Genomic DNA, 26,981 nt, shown 5'->3' with positions numbered 1-26,981 from the left:
CCTAACGGGAGTGGAAAAGGATTCAAGGCAACTTGTTTTAGTTACCCCCAGATTCAATCTGATGTGCACCGGTTCCCCCTCAGTGGTGGGGAACTCTCCCACAAATACACCTGCCCCCTTTCCCCATGCCTTGAATCTCCCCATGCCGACAGGAGAGGTGGCATCAGCAGGTGCAGCCTCCAATTTATGTGCAAAAAAGGATGTTAAGCATCAGAAAGCTGTGCATAGGGGAAGGGGTTGAATATGCTGCTAAAGCATCTCCAGCTGGTCCATGGCACTGCTGGGTGCAATGCCATGCGCAGCGAAGCAGTGAGTCCTCCAGAGTAGCTGCTTTTCCCCTCAGAGCAGATCTCCTGTGAGGTTTTTACCCAAGCCTTAGGACACTGCCTCATCTCCTCCTTCTGCCCCCAAACTGCTAGTCACACGGCATAATTTTATTTTAATTCTATGTCCTCTGGGATAGCTTGACTTGAGATATTTAGATGGATGTTACTTACACTGTGCAGATGGCAAAGCATCCATCCTTATCTCGGGCACCCAATTACTTTTAGTAATTTAATATGTTCATAATGCTGATGCTACCCTATTTTTCCCCAGGAAAACAGTCCCCCTCCCCCATCACTCTTTTCTCCCCCTTTTTCCTGTAGTTGCATGTAATATTCCAAGCTGCAGCGAGTTTAGGTTCCCCCTCGTTCACATGCAATCATTTCTACAAGGTTTTAGGACTGTAACTTTGTAAATATCACACACCAAAAAAAAAAGATATTAAAAAAATCACATTACTAAGGTTGCACAGCCAAGCATTTAGAAATAAGGGAAACAGGAGCTGGAAGTGGTGGAAGAGGGAAAGAAGACCAGGACCGGAGGAAGAGAAGGGCTGTCTCAGCAAAACCACTGAAATGTCTCCCCTAGGAAGGTTTGGGGTGGATTATATTTGTGCCTCCAACACACGGTTTCTACATGACACCTGGCAAGTCAGTCAGCATCTGCAGGTTGCAGCCGTTGTCATGAAGTGTCAGTTGTTCCAATATTACCTGGGAAATGCCCTTTCACGCGGCATCAGGGCCAGGTCTGCACAAGCTCCGTGTGTTTCCTGCAGCAGCAGGGGTCAATGTGGGTCTGGTATCTGCTGTCTGTGGGGCTGGAAAGGTTAGTAACTCCACCCTCCACCTAAGTGGATCCTTTCAGCTCAGTTTCCCTGCTTATCCATCTGCCCCCTGCCAAATGGGGATAATACGACCCCAGCACCTCACTGGGAGGCTGTGAAAACGAGCACACTCACATCTAGGGAGCTCTCAGACACGAGTGATCATCCCAAAGAAGCAGTCCATAGAGAAATGAAAAATACGTGCTCGGAGGACATGCCCTGAATACCAGCCCCTCCAGCATTTCTAGTGCTTGACTTTGTAACCTCAACACTCTTCACCAAATATAGTTTTTGTGCATTTCTTAGGATGTTTTTAGAAGCAAGCTGAATAAAACAGGAAGCTTGTCCATGCCATCACATCAAAACTCAGCTTATCTGCGGGGCTGCAACTTTTAGATCTGCTGAAAACCTGAGTCCATTTAACCGAGTGAGTAACACAGCCACTTTCTTTGGCCCTGGGAGGGAGTCCCTGAGAGCACAGCAGAGGCAGACTCGGAGCCGTGGACTCAGCTGCCCTAACCAGCGTATCCTGCTGCTGCCCTGGGCTGCAGTGACCAGGGAGGTAGTTCTCAGCCTCTGTTGGGAGCATGAGATCTTCAGGAAATGTATCCAAATCTCAACTTAATATGTAAAGCCTTTTTTTCTTTCCTTCCCCCCCCCCCCCCCCCCCCCCAAGACTTATAACGTGGCCTAAATTAGAGGGATTTTTCCCTGTCCCCCCCCCCGAGCTGGCAAGAAGCCAGATTTCAAGGCCCTGCTCTAAAGCTGGATCTGTATGATCTTGCAGGATGAAAGGCACTCCGGAGATGTAAGCTCATAGTAGCAATTAACAGAAACAAGTTCGGATGCTGTTTCTGCCTACAAGCAAATGAAACTCAGTAGAGACTTGAGAGGCAGGATCGCATAAGGGATGGCTGACACTGATAGGCAGGTACCAGCCATATAATCAGGCAATTAATCATATGGGTAGCTGTGCTACCTCGGCTTTAACCAGTCTCGGAGGTGAAAGGTGCAATCTTGCAGGCCGCAGTCAGAGCATAAGGGGACAAAAAAAGGCTTGAACTGCCAATGCTTAAAACAACTCTCAAGTATCGGGATGCCTCCAGCATCCTGGAGAGAGTGCTGGAACCTTTCTCCCTGTAGACTATCAGTTCAAATGCAGATCTTCTTCCAAGGAGTTAGGAGGCATCAATTAACTCCCGGGGATTAGACTTTGTGTGTCTGCCAACTGGTGCCACTTGAGAGGAGAGCGCATTTCTGCACTGAGTGGTCTCTGCCCAGAGCCACGCTGATGGGGCACAGCTCACATGAGGACCCTCACAAGGATGCAAACAGCACAGCACAAGCCAAGCTGAACTTGCGTTGGCTCAAAATCACCAAAACAGGAGCGATCTGTGGCTAGGCAAGCAGGAACTGAGTGGAGCCGAGCTGGGTTGCTTCACTCATCTTGCAGCAAATCGATCCCAGCAAATTGGTTTGTCATGCTTAGCTTTTAAGTGCTCATTTTTGCCAAGGCCTTTTTTTGTTTCAGCTTCTGCATGTTCCACAAAGAGATAAAATCCGGAAAGAGAAGAGCCCTGCTCCCTCACGGAGGGAAGGTGGACTCCACACTGCGCTGCTGCAGCTGCATGGGAGCTTACAGCTTCCAGACCAGCTTCTCCTCCCCGTCCGTCTCCTGGCCGCGTCGGCAAGAAAAGAGGCTTTGGCATTGGTGGGAATAGACGACTTTGAAGCGAAACACTGAAACTTTGTGTGACTAAGTGGATTTACCACAATCTCCAGCATCAGATAAATCTCCGCCCCTGGCCCCCAGCCCTCCCCTGCTTCCCTTTCCCACGCAGGCTCACCCAGCCTTGCTTAGCCGGCCAGCCCCTGCCCTACTCTCTGCCATTCGCCCTTGGGATTTACCTTCACTGCTACCAGCATTTTGTCGTTGGTGGGGCTGAGGTTGTAACACTCGGCCAAGAACACCTTCCCAAAGGCACCTTCTCCCAGCTCCCTCTTCAAAACGATGTCTCTCCTCTTAATATGCTGGACATCTGTTGGAGGGAGGGGAGGAAGAGGGTGAGGGTTGAGGGAAGAATTAATCAGGGTTAATTCAGGGAATGGAAAACAACTAATTCAATTTTCTAGCAAGCTGCAAAGGATCTGAAATTGCTTTGCAAAAATATCTACAGGGATCTTTTTACCCACCCACGGAATGCAACCATCTCTGGGATGGAGCTAGTATCATGCAAAACATCTGCGAGGAAAGTACTTGAGGTTTATCACAATTTTACTATAAGCTCACAGCAAGCTTATCCTCAGGGAGAGGAACCTTTGGGGCAAAATCTGCTACAAAGACCTGAATCTCTTTGGAATGTTCCTGGAAATAATTCATCTCCTGCGAGGCATAGCAAAGGTCACATACTTCCAATGCCAGGCCAGGCGAGATCAGAAGGTCCTGTTGAGTTTTGCATTTCAATTGGGATCAGTTTAAACCCAAACCCGGGCAGATTTTTGAGGCTGAACCTTGGCAAGTCAAAGCGTTCCCAAGGGGAGGAGGACCACTGACCCCCATACACCTTAGGGCAGGAGCGGGAGCTGGTTGGACATGCCAAGCACTGCCCCGCAGCAAGACCCTGACCCTGAAGCCATCTCCTATGCAACTGTTCCCTCAGAAACAAGGTCATCCCAGGATAAAGTCACTGGCACAACAGACAAACTCAACCTATTAGTTTCAATGATCCTTTCCACTGACATTTAGGACGGCGAGGACTGACAGAGAATAGCAACCGAGGTTTCAGGAAGAATCAAAATAGCAATAGCTATTAATTTAACAAAGGTACAGAGGCCTATGAAGATTGGTCTGCTCAGCTAACAGGGTCATTCATACGGGCTAGGTCTTCCCATGTACTAGGCACCTACAAGGGTCGATAAGCGACTAGCAGGATCTCCACAAATGATGAGTCATGATTAAATGCCACTGGTTGCTGGGAGAGCTTGGGGGTCTCCATACTCTCTTTTCGGGATGACACTAGGGCAGAGCTACTTGCTGCCAAACCTTTAAGCACCTTTCTGGTATCACAGCACCCATACAGCTCCTCTGGCAACACAAAGAGGTTTTCTTTAATGCCTGGAATGAACTGTGGAAGCAGCTAGAGATGCACAGCCACCATAGCATTTTCTGGAGGCACAGTACCCAAAACTTCATCTCTCTAAACTGCCCTTCACTGGAGCTTACTGCCTCCCTTGAGAACTGTGGTAGCACAGACCACCTCCAGCTTCAGCCTGATGGCCATGGCAGGGCAGTGAGAGCTACACACTCTTCTCCAGTGCTTGGTGAGCAAAAGCTGATGCATTAGAGGCCTCCTCAAGCAGAGGCATTAGATGGGACAGTGCCCTCTTTCCACCCCTACCCTGGGGCATTCGTAACTTGGCCTTGCATCTGCTTGCTCACAAACTGGACTGCTTTTGAGTCTTTTCCATCTCTTCCATGTGCCGTAGGAGCTATACAGGTATGCACCCCTTAGCTCAGATGCATTTCCCTCAGGGCACTGCAGATGCAGGAGGTGGAAGTGACTAACACCGGGTTTCAAACTGGCTGCAGGGAAGCATCATTAACAGCAATCACAGTCTGCCACCAGCTCCTACCACCCAGGTGCCCGAGCAGGCACCTGCATCGACCGGAGGGAGCACATGCCCGCAACAACATAGGTACCACTTAATGCATCAAAAAGCCAATGGATTGGAAGACTAACATCCTAATGGCTTTCGTACAATTAAGCTTTTTAATTAGGAGCTCACAGGCAGGTTTAAGGAGCTGCCATCTCCGGCCCTTTTGCTTGTTTGGGAAGATGGATGCTGTAAGATTGCATAAGCAATGGGCCTTGTAATGAACGATGCCTCTATAGAGAATTCCCGTTGACCTTTTCATTAATTGTTCAATAGACTGAAAACTGTTAGTTACCAATATTAATAATATTAGTAACACTAAGGCACAGGATGGTAGGCACATCCAAAATGACTTTGGTTTTAAATCTGCAGTGAGGCCAGGAAGAACAAATCACATGTGGACTTTGCCTTCTCCACCCGGTTTAGTTGAGTGTTTAAGGAGTACCTTGAGAAATCTGAAATATTATGTGTTGAAATGTTAAGTGAGGCACTTGGGTGAGGAAAGTCCTAATCTAGGAAAAGCTCAAATGGCACCAATTTACTTAATAGAGTAGAGGAAAAGGGGTTTTTTCCTCTTTCTCTTGGCAAGCATTTCTATAGCACTCATCACTACAGTACCTAGGATTTGCTGTATTGACAAACCATGTATTTGCATTCTTGGTCTCCTGAACAGCAGCAGTCAAGAAAGCTGCGGGGAAATGATCTTGTATTAAGAGGAGCCCAAGGACACTTTAAAAAACTCAGAAACCCAACAGAAATGTAGCAATTGCAATCCGATTGTCCCATTTGATGTGAGAGAAAGTTAAAAAGGAAATTGTCTCAGAATAACCAGAGATACTATTTGAGATTATTTACAGATTATTTACACTTCTGATGAGTAAGTGGTAACATCATGAGAACTGAAGCAAACCTTTCTTTCTGAACTCCCCAGGGTCTTGCCCACAATTTTCAGCTCCCGATTTTTCATTCCAACAATATCTTAATAAATGATCAGATGTTTCTGAAAACCAGCATCCAGACTGTGTAATTATGTCTGCATTATTAAAATAATATCCCATCTGTCTTCAAGACCAGATTTCGCAGCAAGTTGTTAGGGTCACCTGAGAAGCTTCAGGGAAAATTTGTATGAAGAATTTAAGGAGACATTGTGGCAGACAGAGTTGAACTGAGGGAGGAGCAATCCTTTTGAAGTAGTGGACTCACGTAACACTGCTGGATTTAAAGTAAACTTGGATGGTTATAAAAAAAAAAAAGGTTCATTAAGTTAAGCAGTTTGACAGCAACTGGACAATCTTAATGTAGAGTCAGAAAAGTACTTTCGCTGATCACAATTTCTCTCAACCTCAAACGGCCATAAATTTTGCTTCACAGTATTTTAGGCACAAATGGAATAATAAGTGAGTTATAATAAATTGCTTTTTCACATGCTATAGGCTTAAAATACTGAAGTTTACATCAAATTCTTCCATTCACGGTGAGATCAGCACTATGATTAATTCTACATTACTATTAAATATGGGCTTTAAACATAAAGCAATGACAAACCGCCCTGGCACCGTGCGAATGGCTGTGTTATTGTGCTAACCTTGCATCTCTTTGCTCGTCTGTCCTGGCTGTAACTCATAAGGAAGGCCGAGCAGCCATGAAATATGCTGTGCTGCAAGGGCACCTGGGAGGTTCATCTGCATAAATCTGTTTACCTCCTCCTGGAGAAAGCTGAGCCCTGTCTGATAAACAGCTGGTGTTTATTTGTTTTAGGCAGGCAGTGGTGTGCTAATCTGTCTCGGCTGTGTTGCAGTCAGCCCTGCCAACAAGGTATATGCAAACTGTCTTCCCGTAAGCATCACTCTTTTTTTTTTTTCTCCCCCCTGTACCATTAACTTATAAAAACAAGCCAGCAAGACAATTCAAAAGAAGAATCTATGCAGGAGCCACAGTGAGACCTGACAGGAAAATAACCAGACTTGACAGCATGATGGGAAGTCATTCAAGGCCGTGCTGTATCTACAGGAAGAATGTGAGCGCACAACACTGAAGTAATTCCAGTTTTAAATGAAACATCTTGCAGTCCTTGTTTTGGGATTACTATGTTGCTGCATGACACAGAAGGAAAGTTGGGCAGATTCCCCACCTTCCTTCTTGTCCATCAAGATTTAACATATGAGAAACGTGTTTCAAGCTCTTGCCTTCACTGTTGTTCTGAATAACACATGAACCACATCAGAAAACACTCAACCTGCAGCTAGTTGGAAATGCCCCACAACTTCAGTTCAATGATGATAGCACGAGGGTAAGCAAGAATATTAGCAAGAGGGTAAGTCTGGGACACTGCACTCACCTTTACAAATTGCCTCCAGAGCAGAAAGCTTTCCTTTTTTCTCTGGAAGAGTCAAGGCAGAAGGGTTGCGGCTTTGGATCTGCAATGGGATCTTACCTAACCTCCTCTGAACCTTTTGCAGGATGGCTGACTTGATCTGTGCTTAAAGTGCACTCAGTCAGAAAAGTGACTGTCTAAAAACAGCAACTTCTTCCTCCCCTTATTTGCTCCCATGTGTCCCTTAGTCATGCCTGCTCCTCTTCTTGACACAAACATATTCTAGTTTGCTAACCTTGTGAACCCAGCACAACCATGGGATATAGGGGAAGAAGAAAAGGGAGCAAGATTAATTTTGTTTTTCTCATATGTCAATCTACCATGTCCTGATGGGTCATTTCTGCACTGGCTCCTGGGATGGAGCCTGGAAAAGCCCAAACTTTTTAGTTTGAATCACTGATTCAATGACTCTTCACCCATCTTTTACACTCCTATTGCAGAATCTCTCTTTCTTGTGACAAGGTCAAGCCAAAAAGACCTCGACTCAACCTCCAAATCCCAAGTAGATCATACAGAGCTGGTAACAGACTGTGTGCGATGAAAACACCCTTTTTCTAATAACCACCACATTTCAATCGCATGAGCAGAAATCGGGAAGTTGCATGGGTACACTTCATTAATCTAATTTTCCAATTATTGTCTCATTTCCAAATCAGTCCTGGGGGTCAGGTGAAGAAGAGGTGGGTTCAATGACACTGCAAGTTCTGCATTTCAGATTCCCATCACAGCCAGCATCCTTAAAACCATGGTTTGATAGCCTGGATGCGCATGATGAAGTGTTTGGGCACAGATGACTACAGTGGGAGGTAAATGGACAAATCAAACTCCAAACGGAGTAAACCATGAGCAGTGCCAGTACTTAAGTTACAGCAAAATGCAAAACTACTTCTTAAGCTGGATCATTTACACCAGGTCTGAAATGAATTCTTCACATCTTCTTTCAAGCTCCCAAACAGCGCTCTATCCGCTTGTTGTATTTCTAGTGGGTTTCCTGTCCTTGGACTCTTAATTCACGAACTACATGTAGCTCCCTGGCGAAACAGAGCAAACCTAGCAAAATCTTTCCTTTTACTTTCGCCACCCTCTTTATCAGCAGCTTTCTCTTCTAGCCTAGAAAAGACCAATATCAATTTTCTATCAGTTTCTTTTCTCCTCTACACATGTGGCCCTGTTTTCCCTAGAGGTAGGTCCTTTCCTGCACCTCTCCATCACCAGCTCCTCCCTCCCTTAGCTTTGTCACTTCATGCCATTTCTTCTCTCTTTTCTTCTCTCTTTTTCTTCTTCTCTATTTCTTGCCCTTCTTGCTCTTCAGTCCCTGTTTTAAAACTGACTTCTTTTAGATGTGTTTCTAGGGTATCCTGATTTGAGTCTGATCCTGGGCTTTTTGTGGTAATGGCCTTGATTTTCATAAGCTTCTAAAGCCTCATTTGCATCAACAGCACTTTATAAATGATAACAACAATGATATTTTTCAGTAGCAGCTGAGTCATTTGCTGTAACAACTGATTTATGCCAAAGAGTTGTCTCTTTTTTCTTTATACATAAGTTGTCCACAAAAAGGTAGCAAAGTTCTCAGTTAGTCAATATGATTCATTCACTTCTTTCTTGACTCACTGCTAAAATAATTCTTATGAATAAACCCTGCATAGCTTCCCTGCTCTGTGACAATTAAAATCAAATAAACAAGCTTGCAATTTACCCTGGAATTATTGTCATTAAGACATGTAACTACCAAACAGAGTGCCTTTCATGTCAGGCAGTCAATTGCAACCTGGATGTCAACCAAACGTGTTGATGAGTTACCCGATGTACACTATCAGAGCAAAGTGTGCAGATCGGGTAGGACCAGATCAAAAAGCCTTGCCGCTGGAGGGCTGATAAGTCATTCTCTCACAGACCTGTCTCATAGTGAGAGAAGATAATGCATAGGCTAGCTGCAGAGAGTCTGAGTCTCCCTCCTGGCCTGGTGCAAATCCATCAAAGTCAATGAAGGATATTGATTTCAATCGTGGACTGCTGTGAAATACGCATAAACAAAGGGAGAATCAGTCCCACATCGTTTAAAAAAATGGAGATATAAACAGGCTGTTTCTTATCTCCATATGGACTCCAGGTAGGTAGCCCTTCACTTCTGGTGGCTTTTCTCCCAGCTCTGACATGAGCCACCTCTGGGAAAAAGCCCAGATACACGCTTCGGCTGCTCGGCGCTGTGCCCAGACGCTGGTTCTTCGCCAAGTTCCTCTGTTAAGGCACCCTTCAAGGACTCAGCTTCAAAAGAGTCGTGATTATAAGCACCGAGCAGTTCTGACAGTCCTTTCAAAGAGACCCCAAGTCATGGAGGTTTATGTAAAGCATATCTGAATCTCTGGGAACTTCGTGGAGCAGGCACAGTCCTTGGCTGAGCCACCTGGGCTCCAGCACGTGGGTGCACCAAGGTCCTTCCCACCCCCTTTTTTGCGGGCCCTGTGGGCAAGACCACCTCGCTCAGACCTTTCTCGTCACTTTGGGGGCAGTATTTCAATGTTACTAATTCTGCATGACAGCTCTAATAGCCATTTGTGTGTGTCCATGCAGAAAAATATAGAGAGAGGCTTTCTCACATCTTCCATCCATCTCTCCTTTGGCCTTGATGGAAACAACCTGAAATGCAAAGGATGCTCTCCCTTTTACTGTGTTACCCCTCTCTTTGCATCCCTTCTTAGGCTTTTTGATCTCCAGCAAACCAATATATGTCATTGGCCTCACAGCTTCTCTTCAGACTGTTTTTCGTGTCTTGTATCTTACCAAAATGCTGGCAACTTGCTTCCAGGCAGCCCCTGGTGCCTGACTATATAGTACGTAATCAAACAGTCGTGATCATACTCCTTCATAAAGACCTTAAAAGACAATGACTTTGTGTTTCTGCAGTTCTTTGCATTTTCTTACCATTCCCTTCATTCCTTGGGAGCAACCGCAAGGCATGAGTGCAGGTCCCAGATGTGAAGGAGGCATTATTGCCCAGCTGACCCAGCAGACCCAGAGCTAATGCAGTACATGCTGCTAAATGGACCTCGGTAAAAAATAGCAAGCCTGGACGCATTTAGCTGGACAATCTGGGCTAAAAAATATTATCCGTGAATACCAGTCTGCACCAGGAGCTGACGTTCAGTGGAATCAAGCTCAAGAAAACAAGAGAACAGAAGAGCAATCTCTGCAAGCCAGATCTCTGATGCTTTGAAAATACCTTATATCCACCACTTACAAGCATACCTCCAGCAATTAGGACACCATCAGCTTCTCTGGCTTTTGCTGTTGCAATAGCAGGCGGAGAGGAAGCCCTGACCCAAAGGGCTGCCTTTCACTCGTCAGCTAACTCCAGCTAGCCTTGATTCGAGGGAGAGCCGCGTTTCTGCAAAACAGCCCTCAAGCTCCACAGAGTGATTTGATTAGCGGCACGGAGCGACTGGATTAGCACCCACTGAGCTGCCGTAACTTGAGCTGCTGCATCTCCGCTGCAGCACCAGCTCCGATATCAGCCACACAGCAACCGCCAGCAACGACAGTCTACGTGTACAGTGCTCTCGGAACTAAAGGTAAGTGTAAAGGGAGTGTGTGTGTGTGTGCGTGTGTAAAGGAGCTGACAGAAAGGCAAAGCACGATCACCCCTTAAACCAACAACTCATCAGATGCAAGCCCAGAGCCTGCCAGACTCCCTCACCACATCACGCTGAAAACCACTTAGAAGCAGGTGACATTACCTGGCGTGACATACCTGCAAAGCTTAAACCCAAACCAAATAAAACTCTCATTTTCTTAATGAAAAAAATCTGAAAAATAACAATGTCAGAATGCACTTGGTACCAACCCACAAATACTTTTTAAGCAAAAACTTCTGTCCCAGCTTAAACCACCTGACACTCCTACAAAAACAAAACGTGATTTCAAGCTCTTCTCATCCATTTCAGTCCCATAAATCTGAGTACTAACCACTTAGTATTTATTTTATGAATAGAGCAATATGAAGTGTCCCATAGCTACTGGGTGCTGAGCGGTCTCAGCTGGGATGCACAACACCGCATAGTCCTGCGGAAGCACAGCCATCCTGGGGAGATCCCAAAGCAGCGGAGTTAGAACAGGAGGAAGGCTCCTGCACATCATCCCCAGCAAATGTCTGACAATGACTACAGCAACGAAGAAAGGAAGCCTCCAGCACGTCTGGGCCTTGCACAGCAGCGGACTCCTGCCTTTCAGACAGCATCCACCTCCTCCTCTTTCTGCAGATTTGCGACTTACTGAAATCACTCAAGCAAGAGCTCATTATATCAACAGGACCCTTCCTTGATCCAACAAGGCAAATCCCTTCACGTATGCCGTTGTCAATGGTTAAAATGTCCTTCAGTATGGAGACCTGGAAGACTTCCCAAAAGAAATCTAATGCTCGCAAGGTTCCCTGCAGCCACTGTGGTCAGGGTTAGGGAGCAGGCACGCAGCTGTAAGCGGGTTCTCAGTTGTGCCCCAACCCAGTCTCTGCCTCTGCCCAAGACACGTGTCAAGATCCCCTCAGGTTAGGACAGACACTCTGGTCCCCCTTGCTGTTGTCACCTCTACAAAGCCTGGGTGCAGGTTCACCCCATGCCCGCCCATGCCTCTGTATGCACCAACTCCTCCTCAGCTGGCTCCCAGGGGAACACGAAACACTGCTGATGGGACCAAAACCTTATTAACATTCCAGACAAAAGACTTAAAAACTGACCAATGATTCCCATCGTCTCCTGCACCTTCTCAAATAATTTCTGGCTGACACTAGGCTGCAAAGCCAAACTGCTTCTCCAGCTTCAGCAGTCTGTCTCCTTAGACATCCAGCACCAGCTTCACATCCCGAGGGGACACTCGGGCTCTGCCTTTTGTACACAAGGTTAACTACACAATTGGGCTCTTCTGAGGAGGAATACTAAGCCCAGCAGGAGGCGGATAGAGAAGGGACTGAAGTGGGCTGCAGAGGTCTTTGCATTGAGTGAAATGCCCAAGAGCCCCATGGCAATGTATCATAAAAAGGACCTTACACAAAGCATTGTCCTCACCAACTCACTGGTACACTCCAGCAGCTCTTGGAAACAGGGATTGGGATTCTTGGCAGGGCGGGAGGAAAAGGGAAAGAGAGAGGGGAAGGGAGTCTTTCTGGTGAACGTGTTTTCTTTCCACCAGCCAGGCCCCTAGGTCCCCTGCTGCCAAAGCACTCAGAATAAAACATTAATTCAATACTACACATTTAATTACACATTATTTGAAAGTGAATTTATTTAACGGAGGAAAATAGTCTTCAGAGAGCATCTGCCTCCCTCAGACTCATGCGTCTGGAGGGAAGGGGCTTGGAGAGGAGATAGGAGGAATAATGGTTTGTTTTACATCAGCAGCTACTGCTGTTCAGTTCATCCCTTCAAAAGGGGAGATTTAAAGAGATAGAGTTGTGTTTTGCAGGAACTTACCGGCTGATTTGATTTTCCAGCTAGTTTTCACTTGATTGGAAAGTGCTGCTGCAGACAGATATCACTTGTCTTTCTTTTTTATTATTTTTCCGAGGGAAGGGAGGGATTACTGGTGGAGGGATGGAGGAGGATTGGCTGCCCCTCGAGGGACCACGCAGTAGTCAGATTTCAGGCTTAAGGCTTTAACAATGCAGTAATCAGACACTTAACAACATCCTATTGCCGAGATGGATAATCACAAGAAAGCTGGAAACTACCGGGTCTCAGCAGCAGCCTCGCAGCTTTGACACCGTCTCCCACCAGGAACACAGAGGCTTACCTTCTGCCCCCAAGGTCTCAGAGGCTCTTGGCTATCGGCTCCCCCAGCCTGCGAGTTCACTGCCACAGCTCTGCCTGCTGCAGTGGGGCCAGAAGCCCGGCAGCGCCTGCTTTCAGGCAGCGTCCAGCCTCATATTTCCCCAGTCAAAGCTCCACTGCAGAGAGATGGGGACCGACTCCAGTACCTGGCACAGGCAGCAGCCCCTCCTCGGCTGTGTGTGAATCATGCTGAGCTGCTGCAAGGCCAGAAAAGAGCTGTCGGGTCCTTTGTAGGAAGGAGTTTGCTCTCCGTAAACTCAGCCTGAGCTTTCGCCTTTGCTGTCCTCTGGGTTTTGGCACCCCTGCAACGGCCCAGCAGGAGGATGTCACTCAGGGCTGGGTTAACTGGTTCATGCCACGACATGAGCCTTTCTCTCAACCTTCATCCCTGCGCTGGGTCTTCCTCCCACTCCGTAATTTGGGAGCAGCACCAAAAAACTCCCTCATCTTTGCAACAGCCTTGATTAGACTGCAGTCCCCACCCGGAGTGGCAGGCAGACATGAAAGGTGCCGTGTATCACCACTGCTAGCACCCAGTGCTCCCTCCAACAGGTAACAGGAGAGCTCGTCCCAGCTAGTACTTACCCCCGCAGTGGGGTACCTCTCTGACCGACAGACATCCCATGGTCAATCTATTGCCGTTTTTGGTCTCATCAGCCAGATCCTTCTGGTGCCATCCTGGTCCCAGCAGTCAACCTCAGAGCCATGCTGCAGTTTGCTTGCACACCCAGGTAGACATTGCAGTACTGGGTTCAGGTCACAGCGTTAAGCTTTTCCTTGCAATTTTGAGGACTTAGGGAGTTTTGATACTACTGTTTCAATGTTGTTCAGTCTCTGGCCTGATCCATGGTTTGAAGGATCTAGCCACAGGCGTTTGCTGCTTCTGCCTAGTCTGACTCTGCTGTCATTGTCTTCCTTAATGGCCTCTGATCTTAATGTGCCCCCACCATAAATGCTAAAAAATTCCAGATATATTAAATATGCTCTGGGGACTATGTGAATATTAGAAGGGTGGCATTAAAGAAAGAACTGGTTCAAGTGTTGAACTACAGCTGTGGTCCCTAGTGCAGAACCCACTCTGAACAGAGTAAGAACTGGCCCCAAAGTTGGGTGCAGAATGAAGAAGTAGTTTTAGAAGAAGCACAGTTCCCTCCAGTTGTGGAAGTGTGAAAAGACTTTCAGAAATATCTGTTGAGACAGAATTTCTGGACCGTCTCAAAGCAGGAAATTTGGTGAGAGGGCCTGGTCTTCTGCATTTTCTAGCTAGAGCTCCAGGCAGGTTGGAAATGCTTCTGATTATTGCCAGCCTCACCATCATCACAAAGGAAAAGGACAATTTTGGACAAAACAGAGCATCTTCTTCTTTTCTTTTCTTTTGTTTTTGCGTCTGGGATCTCTGGGCACCTATGTCTTTTCTCGCCCCGTGCCCAGTCATTCTCCCAACAACTTCGTTCGGTGGTCATTAAACAAGTGGCTAATGTAGCCAAACTCATGGAACAAGAAAATTCCAGAAGTGAGGCCATATGGAGTGAAAACATGAGGTGTTGAAAGACAGTTCTCAGGCTCAAGTTATGATTTCATTGGAAAGCCTCTCTCCAGTTTGCCCAATTTCCATCTCTCCCCTTCCTCCCCGCCTCCTCCAACTCCCTTTCTCGCAGGACCAACGCAGGAGGTGTGCTTACGTCTATGGCTTGATGAGGTGTTCCCTTGGACTCATGTTTTCCTAACACCCCAAACAGACCTTGCTCCGTCTTTGTTTCTGCCTGAAGTTTCCTTGGCTTTCTCCCTATTTCTTCTGTCTGCACAACCCCATCCCTTTTTTCATTTTGCCAACTTCTGCTGTAGAAGGAAACCCCTGCAGGAGGAGTAACGTGAGACAGCTCTGCCTGCTGGGCTCTAAAATTACTGTGGTTTAGGTGATTTTGGCAATTGTTATGAGGCAGCAAATTATGCAGAGAGGAATAAAAAGAAGGACGGATTGTACAAAGGAATTAACTAATCTGATGGGGATAGCAGCTAGTCCTCGTTTAGCTCCCAGGTCTGTGCATAGTTGAGGCTTCCTGTACTCCTTTGGTCTACCTCTGAGTCAGTCACAGGTAGGATGAAATGAATGTTGGACTGGTAGTCCTGTGATGCTTCCCACAAAGAGAAATCCACCTTTCCTCTCAGGTCCCCCTCGCTGCTGAAAAATGAGCATGGTAACAGCAGGGCGGCTCTAGGCAAGAGGAAGGAGTCCACTGGGTCCATCCTGCAGAAGAGGACCTCTGAAAGGCAGCGGCTCGGCCATGTATCGACTCCGGAGCTGCTCCATGGTGGGATCCGACTCATTTCACAGACACCGGCTGAGCGGAGGCACTGTCGTGCCAAGACCACCTTCCTCTCCTTGGCAGAAACAGAGCGCTTTGAGGAGCGAGAGGCAAACCAGAAAAAGTTCTCCTTGGCCAAGGCTTTGGAAATCTCTCATCACCAGGAGTTCAGGACTGTTTAAGGAACCACATGCTCTTGTTAGGACACTGCCCTTCCTTCCCTGATGGTACTGCCTTATCATATCCCCCCATGCCCTGCCTTTATTATGATTATAAATGAGAATCCACCTTGGTTTATTGTCTCTAACACTCCCAGCACGGGGAGTGTCATGTCGACAGCATTTCTCAGCAGATCACGGGGAGAACACGGGGTAATAAAACACCGTATTTTTGTCCATTTGTCTGTCTGTCATCTTTCAGCGATGTCTCACGCCATTATGAGCCAGATGGTTGGGGTGAATTTTCACAGAAAAACACCAAAAACTTCACTGCGTGCAAAAGGGGAAAAAAAAAATCCTACCGTTTTCTCCTGTGGCAAAACATCAGTGTCTGCACCAGGGGAAAAATACCCAGTTAATTCTTCTTAAGGGCCCTGGTGAGACTCGAGAAAACATTCTGCAGTGCTGGTAGCCTCAGAAGACATGATTAATTGCAGATGGTGAAAAGGTGCATGTTCAGCTTTAACCGAACTATGTGTGAGAACTAGATGATTGCTAAGTTGGTATTCAAGACACATGGGGAAGGCAACCTACTAGGATCTTCAGCTACAAAACCAAGATTTTATATATATTTATATATATATATCATATATGGCTTAACAGCTTAAATTTAAATGTGTATACTGGAGTTTTACAGCAAGAACATACTGCTAGTGGAAAGGACCCAAATGAGCAAGATTGCTGAGAAAGGAGGGAAAAGGAAATAATGTTTTGCAGTTAGCTGAGGATGCAGAGGCATAAAAAGGACGTCCCAAAGCTGGCAACAGCAATTTGTAGATGAATATCCGTGGGTGATGCTGCAAAGCACGGAGTGGGGTATAATGATGGAAAGATCTCCGATATGCCATTAGCTGTTTCTCCTCACTAGCCTAGGACAGGTCTCATTTAATCGGAAAATGTCTTGAACAAGAGTATAGATGTTGCTTTCCTGAATTGTCTTAATTGGAGGGCCAGCGTCAGATATTGGGATGGTAACATGGAAAAATCAGAGGCCTGTTTCTACTAACCTAATCCATCAGTCTGCCTGCAATCCTGTTTCATTATTGAAATCTGAGCTTGGAAAATGACCCCAAATTCAGCCTGTATTATAAAGGTCACCTTGATGTCTTTTCTTTATCAGAGTTTAAATCAAGTCCCTTAACCTTTTCCCAGGGCAGCGATTTTTCAAGCACATAATAGGCAAACCTACCCAGATCAATATCTGAGTGCAGATGAGCACCCAAATTTCAAAACTTCACCCAGACTTCTTGCATTTACACAGCCAGACCGCGCTTCTCCTGCAAACAGAGCTCACATCAAGTCATCCGAGGTCTCTAGACTAGAAACTGGAATTGTAGAGAAAGCAGATAAAATTAAAAAAAACAACGAAGGAAAAAATAATTACCGAGCTGTTCAAAATCACATCTTCATTTCTGGAAGGAGTTCGATGAAGGAAGATTCCTATGCTGTCCAGCTTGCTTCATTTATCCTTTCTTCATAGACAGTGCTGGCTCTCCATTGCATAAATTGCAGTCTCCCCATGCCACGTCTCCGTTGTGGGTATATTCCCAGTACTGCTAACGGTATTGCAGGAGGGCCAAAGAGGTCCTTTTTCTCTCTCTGGTTCTCTTCTGTCGCTTGGGATTCCTCTCTGAAACACATCCCAAATCAGGAGGGGCACTAGGCATGTTTGGGACCTCGGCCATAGTCAGTGCTGGTGAAAAATCACTCATGTTCGTGGTGTTTCAGCAGGGACGACTCTGGCTCCTGCTTTCAGTGTTTCCTTGCGGATCGTTAGCAGACATTATGAAAAACACAGATGATTAAAACTGACCTCCAGGACACATCACTTTCAATGTCTTTCCAATTGGAAACACTTTTAGCAATAGCTCCTTTCTGTCTCATGCTCTTAGGGTGGATTTCTACGCAGGCTTTTATTTTAAATCCTACACCAATGCTTCTACCCCCAGCCATTAATCTCTGATGCTGGTCCTTGTCAAATACTTGCTGAAAATCTCAGTGTACTATATCCACTGAATTTCCTTTATATATAGTGGCAGTTAGATCCTTGGGGAACGCCAGCAGATTAGTTGAGTGTGACCTCCCACTACTTGAAGCCACATAAGTTTGGCCTTCACAGAGTGTTGCTTTTCCAGGTGTTTTCCCACAACATCCCTTAAAGTTTAAGATGATTTCCAAGAATTTCCCAGAGCAAACATTAAACTTACTGGTCTGTCTCTTGTCCCCGTTATGTCCACCCACCTTCCAACTCTCATCCATCTGCCCCATTTTAGACAGGCCATTTAAAATGTCAGTGAAGAGCTTGGCAAGTCACGTGCATGCCCACAGGTTTGTATGTTACGGGATGTGCTCTCCGTCTGTAGGGGATGCTCACCTTGTCCCATGCCCTTGAACAGCTGGCCACTGATCTGGGGCGATCTTTCTCTTCATCCTTTATAAAGTTGGGTGCAATTTTGGTAGATGAAAAATATTTAATAATCCTTCTCCCCTCTTATTGCTGATACAAGCTGGCTTTCATTCTCTGTCGCCAGTCTAAGTTCTCCATATATCACTCTCAAGATAAGCACTTTCTCCTCTGTATCCTCCGTACCAGCTCACTGTTCTCCTCGAAACTCCAAACCTCTCCTTGCTGTGAGGCCAGTTTCATTGTCTCTCAGAGATATTTATGTTCAAAAGGACCTTGTTGTCTGAAATACACACTCAGCATCCCGTATGGCTCCTGCTTTTCATCCTCTTTTTTTCTCCTGCTTTCTTCATCCTCCCCTCTCCTTTCACTGTGATACTTCAGCAGTGCCCCATCACAGCCTCTATCTCTTGCTTAGCCAGCCTGGCGTACGTCAGTCCTTTCATCTCTTCTTTTATTGTCCTTATTTTTACTAGACTGAATGTTTAGCACAGCCTTCCCAACTGTATCTTAAAGACCTGCATTGAAGCCCAGCCAGCTTTCTTCAACTCATTTTGCATTCCCTGTAAGCCTGCTCGCCGAAAGGCCAGTGGTTTTGTACAGCTGCCCTTTCTGCAGACCCTCCTCAGCACTTCAGCTCTGCAGGGAATATAATCACTGCATCCTAGATGCTCTTCAATTTCAAGTGTATTTATTACAGCTGCTCAATTTCCTTTAATCTGTCATTTCTCCTTCTCCTCCCCCTACAATTGCCTTCTTTTCACTGAACTATAAGTGCACTGAAGGAGGCTTTTACCTCTGACCCTCGCTGCCCATTCCAGCCCCATCCCTGCACTGACTCGTGCTGGGTGCCTTGTGCACTGATTATCACTCGTTACCCGTGCGGCTTAACGAATGCGCCGGGCCCTTTGCAAACAAGTGCAAATATCGCAGACAGCACGCTCCCACTGGTGACCCCTTGGGACTAATTGAGGGAGAGAAGACAACACTTTCATGCACAAATTGCCTGTATCATCAGCACCGAGATGGAAGTAAAGTCTGAGAAACTCTCCCAGGCCTGTCTGAGAGAAGGAAACCTTAATGACAGAGAGTGCCCATGTCTGCCAGAGTCTTGTAAAACAGCCTACTTCTGGAGGGGTTGAACTATGTTTTTATGTAGAGGATGCGTGTCCCTTCGGTGACAAGGTTGAGCATAAAACTACAAACGTTCCTTCAGAGCTGGAGCTGAAACAGCCAGAGAAGCCCCAGTTGATATGAAAGACATCAACATGCCTTCCTGTATGTTAAGCTGTGTGAGCACACACACCCCCTGAGGTTTAATTGGTGTATTAATGTATTAAAGCACTGACACAAACAAACAGGGACTGCTTTCATAAGCTACAAAATCCTTGAGCACATTGTAATTAGCTGGGCTTGCTAAACCACTTAATAAGCAATAGATAGCATGTGCCTGATGCCCCCGCACCTTGGCTCAGTGGGAAAGACGGGCAAGTGCTCAGATATGAAATGAGTTCAGTTCTTAGGTGAACTCCTAAGAAATACAATTTCATTCTCTGTCATAGGGAGCTTCTGCCCAGGGCAGACACAGCTGGGACCAGTGCCAGGGTCACACGTTTCTCTGGTCACAGTCCCCATACTTCCCCTGGGGTCCTGTTCCCTGTCTGGCCATGCACTCCCGTGTGCTTCTGCAGGAACTGCATCAGCCTGGGGAAGGCAACACAGTTGCCTCAGTTTCCCTTCCTGAAAATGGCCTCCAAATTAAACCCTTAGCAATTCTTATTGACTATTGATTGCAAAGGCGCTCTAAAAACCTTCAAATAGGACAGATGATACAGAAAAAGGGAAGCAACAGAGCAGGACAAAACATCATGTAGACAGCATTTCTCAGCAGATCCCAAAGCTTTACAGACTAACTGTAGATTCATAGGAGTCCTTTCTCCTTTGCAATCCTGACTTCTCAACTCACTACACAACGATTTCACAGGAGCAATCTCACCCCTCAGCCTTGACTGGAAGGGGGTGGGAGGAAATGCATTTCCCTGTGCTTACCCAGGCCTTTTATTTGGGAACCAAATCTGGAAGCTGTTGGACTAGAGACTGTATGAAGCTCCCTGAGGATATGCCTGATGCAGTTAGGGAAGAAGAAAGAGCTGCCATGTGCTCCCTCCGTAATCCGGTGGTTCTGAGGCTGCGTCTGATGGTTTCCAAGGAAGGGTGGGAAGGGCGGGCACTGGGAGCATGGGGGAGAAAGCAGTCAGACACAGCGGGGGTCTACCTTTTCAAATGTTAGGCTTCTTTCCTTGCAATGTCTCATCTTTTGGGTATTCTGGGGAGGAAATACCTAAAAACTGCTCCTGAGCCAGGTAACTGAGGAGTGTCAAGCATCTGGCAGTATCTGAGCCTCCAGCATGTTGATTTGGATGTGGTATGGTGAGGGGAGCATACTCACATACACTGGTGCTACCTCGACTTTCACCAGCTCACAAAGTGGACCCAAGCAGCGAGAGCCAGGAAATCACCCAAAACACAGCCCAAAAGCTTTCTGCCTAGCGAGTCATTACCAGGACTCATGCTGTCATAGGTGAGACATCTCTAGGGTTACTCATCATCCCTGAAAGTGGAATGGGCAGGCAGTGCCTTAATTTTATCCCAAATTCCAGCTTACACCCACAATGACACCACCAATCCACACGCTCCTGCGCGGTCCAGCTGGCTCTCCAGCACCTGACTTAACTTTCCCAGCACATCACCACGCACAACAGCAGCTTTCAGAGAGCGGACAGAGAAGCTCCCTTAAACACCACCTCCATCCAAGTCCACCACGGGCACTTGCAGCTCTGCAGCTATTCCTACATCCCCACTGGATTCTTCTTTTCATCTTTGTTCTGCCTCCTATTCTAGTGCTGAACCCTAGGCCTGCTGCCTTGGAGCCTCCTCCGAACGCTGCATTCATCCATTTTTAAAGGTGACCTTCCAACTTTAAAGGAAGTTAGCAAGCCTCGCTGTCTTCATTTGCCCTCTCCTTCTTTTCAACCTGCTCTTTATTATGAATTAAAAAGGGGCCTGAAAGGTTTCTCTATTAAAAAATAAAAACTTTAGAAACAGCACATGTTTCCAAATCATTTCTCTCCCAGTTTTTGCAGCAGCCTGCTTGGGTGTCACGGCACTTGCTCGCTGCAAACTATCAGCTGCCAGCTCTGATGGTGAAACCTCCTTGGGTGCTTGGCTTCCTCCAATCCCCACGGATGCCTGCCACCCCCACCCCACCACTGGCTTCCCCCCCCCCCTCCTGCTGTCGCTGTTGTTGGGCAAAGCAGTGCCCTGAAATGTTCTGGGTGAAAAATAACCTTTGAGGGAGCAGGGGTGGAAGTGGGGTTATTTTTAACTCGGATCATACTAGACACCCGGGTTACACTGTGGCCTCATAAGCTTTTGTGCTGGCACAAATGAAGAGCAGCAAATAAATGAAGTTCTCTTTATCTCACCTTACTGCCCAGGCTGCATCTTACAAGCCCTGGGGCCGTATAGCAACGGAAAGGGAAGGTGTCTCCAGCCCTTAGCAATAAGAATACGACTCTTGCCAATGAATTGGTCACAGTAACGAAAAAGGCAGTAACAAAGCAACATGATCGTTTCCTGCTGTTGCGGTACAACATTTTGTTATTTAATCGGGACAGGCAGGACCTGAATTTTTACTGCAATACAGCTGAAATAAGAAAGAAAACTATGATTTTATAAAATGAAAGCTCAACTTCCAGCCCTTCTCTTAGACTACAGAATCAAACCAAAAAACCACAAAGAAAAAACAACCAACCAACCAACCTCTCTTCCACCAGTGTTTTCACTTTTTTGACTACAAGTTCTGGTGCTAATCAAACTGATTATGTTGAATATTTCTTTTTGCCAAGAGGTCAGGACACCACAAACCAGTGACATGCAGCCCCGCTGTGGATTTAGTCATCGGCATCAGCCTCCACCCCAGAAACCACAGACATTTTCTGTGCTATGGACGTCTGGCTGCCAGGAACGAGGCTGACACCTACAAACGCATTTCATGTTGACCACCAAGTGACCACAAATGAGCGGGAGCCCTTATTCACAGCTGGCTTGTGCCACACTGAGCCTGGAAGTGCCTGGCTCAGTCAGAAAGCAGCCAGCCTCTCTTTCCAAACCATTCAATTACATTTTCCCCTGCCACTGTTTGCCAGACCCAGTGTTAACCCTTCAATCCTGCTTGACCCCAGAGCATACCTAGGACTCTTTCATTCTCCATCCAAGCCAACGTACCCATGCTTTTCCCGGCAGCCCTGCTGTGCTCTCACACGCTTACTAGGACATACCCTTTACTCCTTTAAAGGCCAACCATCAAGCTGGACAACAAGGGAAGCAGCTGATTAGGTTCTTGCTACAATTATCTACTGAAAGTAGGAGAGTACTTCAGATTTTTAGGAGAAAAGAGGGCTTCCCCCAAAGCAAAGGCAGGATTGCAAGGAGAAGATGCTACCAGGTCAAGATTTAGTACAATAAATAATGGAAGGTTCCTCGCCTCACACCCTCAGCCTTTCCTTAGCTCTGATGCTCCGTTTCATCTTTGGGCTATGAATGATTCATGAAGCCTTAAAATATATATAATCTCTATCTCCTAGAAAAAAGAGTCTTTATTCAGGGGGTTGTGAGGGAGCAGGGAGCAGCATGTGAGATGCCTGCACTTGGGCTGGGATGTCCCTTGGGAAAGGACCCCTGCGGCTCCTCACTTCTTTCCAGACCCAGAAGCTGTTCTGAGCTTGAAGCTCAGCTCTGCAGGAGACCCCAGCTCAGTCTCTGTGACACAGGCATGTGCTTGCTGCTGAGGGTCTCAAGAATTGCTTTCTTGAATCACGCCCAGGACCAGCTCAGGGACAGGCTCTTCTCATCCATCCCTGGCAGCCGGAGTGTACAAATACCACCAGTGCACTGCGGGGGACTTAAATCATTTATGCAGGATTACAGATGGGGAAACTGCGGCAAAAACTTACCTCCATGTCACAGCCTAATCCACTGAGGACTTTACCATCCTGACTTCCAGTTCTCTGCCTTGGGCAGTAGATCACATTTAATGATTGTGTCTCGTCCCTTGGAAATCCAACATCACCTTTCCACCATTAATATTTGATTCCTACTGCGCATACAAACACAAACATACACACATCCCTGCACCATGATCAGCAAACATCTACTTACTTCTCCAGACAAGAACATCACTCCAGGCAATTCCAAGGATGTTACGTCAAAGTAACCTCCTTTCCAACTGAAGAGATGGCCATCCTCTGATTTCTTGTTGGGGAACCTAAGCATGGGCCGGGGTAAGATCTGGTGAAAGCTCCAAGCCCATGAGGATCCATCCTTACTCAGGAGGGAGCACAGGCAAAAGCACAGGCAAGAGACGGAGAGGCCTCAGACGGGGCAGGCTTGTCAGCAAAGTCCTCTGTGGCTCATGTCCAGCAAGCTATGGGATGCCTCCCTCCCCGTGCTGGCAGGCCAACAGCCCAGGTAGCCAGCAAACCTGAGCTTCACAGTGCCATAAACTAATGGCACAGACATGCCCCAAAAGGTTGAACCATCCTTTCAAGGGATCACCCAAATATATTCCTGTGCAGCCCATTTGTTTTCAGTGGTCCTTTCAGGATCAAAGAGCCAGGTTTCAGTCTATGCTGTATCTACAGCTCATGATCACCGCATTTCCTTGCTCTTTGGAGCCTTAGAGATCTTCTTCCTTAGAATGGACATTGTCGATCCTTACCCATTTAGGTGTACCTGACGATATCTTTTATGCTCAGAAGTCTTCTTTATTTCCTAAGGGTGACTCTGTTTTTTTGGCGAGAGATATTCTCCTTCCCTTGCAAGACTGCTATGGACATCAATCTGCCCATTTTCTTTGAGGCTCAGGCCAGCACCACTGAATCCAGGGAAGGAAATTTGGCACGAGGTTAGATGCTTCACGCATTACAGTCATGCAGAGGAGCTTAAGAACCTACACAGAACAGTACCCAACTCCCAGGAGTCCCCTCTGAGGTTAATAGGATTAAACTGAACTTTCAGTCTAGTCACAGGACAGTATTTTCATCCAAGATGCACTGTCAGGGACTTTGCTGCCTTCTCCTGAAGCCATGGCTACAGATCTTCCATTGGGATTGAGTGCCAAGTGTTTCATGTGGCAGCAAAAGAGGCGATCCATCTGAAATGCACGCTCTGCTGGCACCAGACAGAAGGGTTAAGGCACACCAGAGCCTTTTTTGCTTATTGCTGATGAAAATGAGAGACTGGTGCCACCATCAAGTAGCCACCCTTGCAGTTCTGTGCTCCTGAGCTTTCTAAAGGAATGAACAGCCATGCCAAACACCTCCCACAGCTCTGCCATACCTGCTGGCACCCTGGCTGCATCCCCCAGCCGCCAGCCCTGACCTGGGCTGTCAAACAGGAGCGACGGTGGGGGTTAACCCCAGTCTCCAGCAGCACTTGGCTCTTCTGGATTTTGGCTCTCACACAGTGCCAGATCTGCAGCATTTCCAGCCAGAAGAGCCCCCGCTAGTTCCTGAACAGGGACTGACAGTTTCTCACTGATACTGTCAATGCAGTCAGTTATCCTTTATGTATTTAGAGCAGATCCATCAAAATAATTCCTGCTAGAGGTCTGAATTCAGCATATTACACACAATAGCTCCCTGGAAGAGGAAAAACGACGCTTACCTGTCTTTAAGCGAGTCCTTTCTCAGTCACCTGCAACGTCTGTGCACTGTGAGATGTGATGGCTTTGGAGGACGTGTACCTCTGGAGTCGTTCTAGCAGCGCTGAGTGTATGACTGGAGCTTAAACACTTTTAAACTTGCAACCCCCTCTGGCACCATTCGATGAACAAATGTGTCTCAGGAAACACAAAGCAAACCTGCAGCCACCTTCAGCAGTCTATGGGGGACTGGACCAGGCACTACCAAGGAAGGAGTGACGGTGCACAGCTGCTCCTATCGTCCCCAAATATTGCTTGGCACTGATGCAGCAAAACCAAAATGCTCTGTTGATCCAGAATATCTCTAAAATTACCAGGCAACAAGGCCTCATGAGGAAATCTGAGCAGAGGTAGAACTCTTTAGCCTGTCAAGACGAGCTCACGTTGGTGGTGTTTGAAATGTGCATACTGTATTATCATGATGCCACCTTACATCCCCGTTCTTGGCACCAGGGACTGAATCCCGGCAGGACCAGGCCCTGGACACATGCAGAACATCAACTTGCAAGACCATGCACTCCTTCTCTCATGTGTCAGATGTTGCAATACACTCCACCACCTCACCGGTCTAGTCCACAGACTGCAAAGATCCCTCCCTCCCTCTCCCAATTATCTTAATAAACAGCCTGGACACATCTCTGACTCACTTAAGATAATGATGACCTGGCCATGATTAGCTTATTCAGACATCCTGGCAGTTTACCGAGCCTAATGCGACTCCAGTCTGGCTCTTTCTGACTTCTCATGAGAGGCTGACCTCCAGCAGTGGCTGCACTGCCATCAGCAGATGGAGACCCACATACAGATCAGACACAGGCTGCTCCCAAAATTCAGGCTGGAGCCATGAAGGCTACTTGCTCTGAAAACAAGCTCTTAACTACTCCAAAGGCCTGGGGAACATCAGTTTTTCTTGCCTGCAGACAGACCTGGTGGGGCGGTATCAGTCCCAAGATATGAAACAGAAACACGGGGTTAAGGACAACCCCAAATACCAGATTACTGAAGAACATCTCTGCATATTACATTTCTGGCTGCCTGTCTGAAACATTCACTCACCCAACCTGAGAGCAAAAGCAGCACCAGTCAGCCAGTCACACAACATGAATATTTGAAGCAAACCCTTGGAGGAAAGAGGCCTAGTAGTCTGAAATCATAGGCAAATCCTTACAAAAAGTCAACTCATCTGCAGGAATCGGGCACAGGTCACGAATGACTCACTGACAGCAGAGCATATCATTTAACCAGCGCTTGGAACGAATCCCTCCACTTTGTAGAGAACAACCAAAATTTATTCCTGCTGATTAGTCAGCAGTTACACTCACAAGTTCAAAATTAATATCAAAGTTCAAATGTAATTGTCTTGTACTTGCACGCTGCTTTACTGCTGGAGAGACCATCATCTTCACTTCGCGAAGGAATCATCCTGCATTTATTTACCGGGGCTGGGAGTGTGGGTTAGGATTTATTCTCCCTCTTAACTTGACAAACTCAAAGCCTGAACTCCACCTCAAAGTGCTGTCTGGCAAAAGCTCAGTTAACACTCTGTTGAATTTCTGTACTGACTTCAGTAAGAACACGCACTTACCACTTCTCTGGAAACCAATTACAAAATCCCAGTAAGGAAGATGGACAAACAACCCCCAAAACTCCAATGGTGCATCCAAGGAGGTGAAATTCAGAACTGAAGAGTGACGTCAGGAGCCGATACAACCAAACCGAGCTCCCAGCAGAAGCAGAAAGGCGTCGTATCTGCACCCCTAAGCACTCTGTGTCTTCCCCACGTGTCAGTTTACAAGAAACACAAAGGAAGCCACATTGGGCAAATTAACTTATTTTTACCATTGGGCTACCACTTTTACCATTACCATTACCGTTGTTGTTTAGGGGTCAAGGCAAAGCAGTATCTATGTGATCCCCCCCCCCCCGGTGTGGACACAGGGTAGGATGTCCTACAGCCTGCAGCGCACCCCTATGGCACAACAAGCTCAGGCCAGCGGAGATGTGGGGGGCCAGCGGCTGATGCTCTGTGGCATCAGACCACATGCTGGCACCACCAAGGAGCGTGCCTGTCATGAGGAGAGTGTGTGGGGGAGGACATCGGGGAAACCACAAAAGATACAGGCAAAGCAAAATGCACCACAACAGCAGAGGAAGATACGTTGTTGCTTCACCAGGTAAAGCACCTTTTCCAGCTGTGTGTGTGCCGGTCTCCCGTCACACTCTTTCCCCTTCAAAGCAGCTGTATGCGCTTTCCCAGAGCTTGTTAAACTTTTCTGCCAATTGATCAGGGTCC

The 26,981-nt window shown here is 46.9% G+C and overlaps 1 protein-coding gene across 2 annotated transcripts in view; it reads right to left on the bottom strand.

Moving 5' to 3' along the window:
• Window positions 1-26,981, bottom strand: part of NTRK3 (neurotrophic receptor tyrosine kinase 3) — a 229,612-nt gene that overhangs the window by 49,909 nt on the left and 152,722 nt on the right. For both annotated transcript variants that reach the window (XM_076347948.1, XM_076347949.1), the window contains one exon: window positions 3,056-3,186. In XM_076347948.1, coding sequence (XP_076204063.1) covers window positions 3,056-3,186 — 131 coding nt within the window. The remainder of the gene's footprint in view (window positions 1-3,055; window positions 3,187-26,981) is intronic.

The sequence above is a fragment of the Aptenodytes patagonicus genome, chromosome 10 (genome assembly GCF_965638725.1).
Source record: "Aptenodytes patagonicus chromosome 10, bAptPat1.pri.cur, whole genome shotgun sequence".
In the NCBI taxonomy this organism is placed as follows: Eukaryota; Metazoa; Chordata; class Aves; order Sphenisciformes; family Spheniscidae; genus Aptenodytes; species Aptenodytes patagonicus.
The sequence above is the reverse complement of the archived record's forward strand: the minus strand, read 5'-3'. Positions and strand labels throughout refer to the sequence as shown.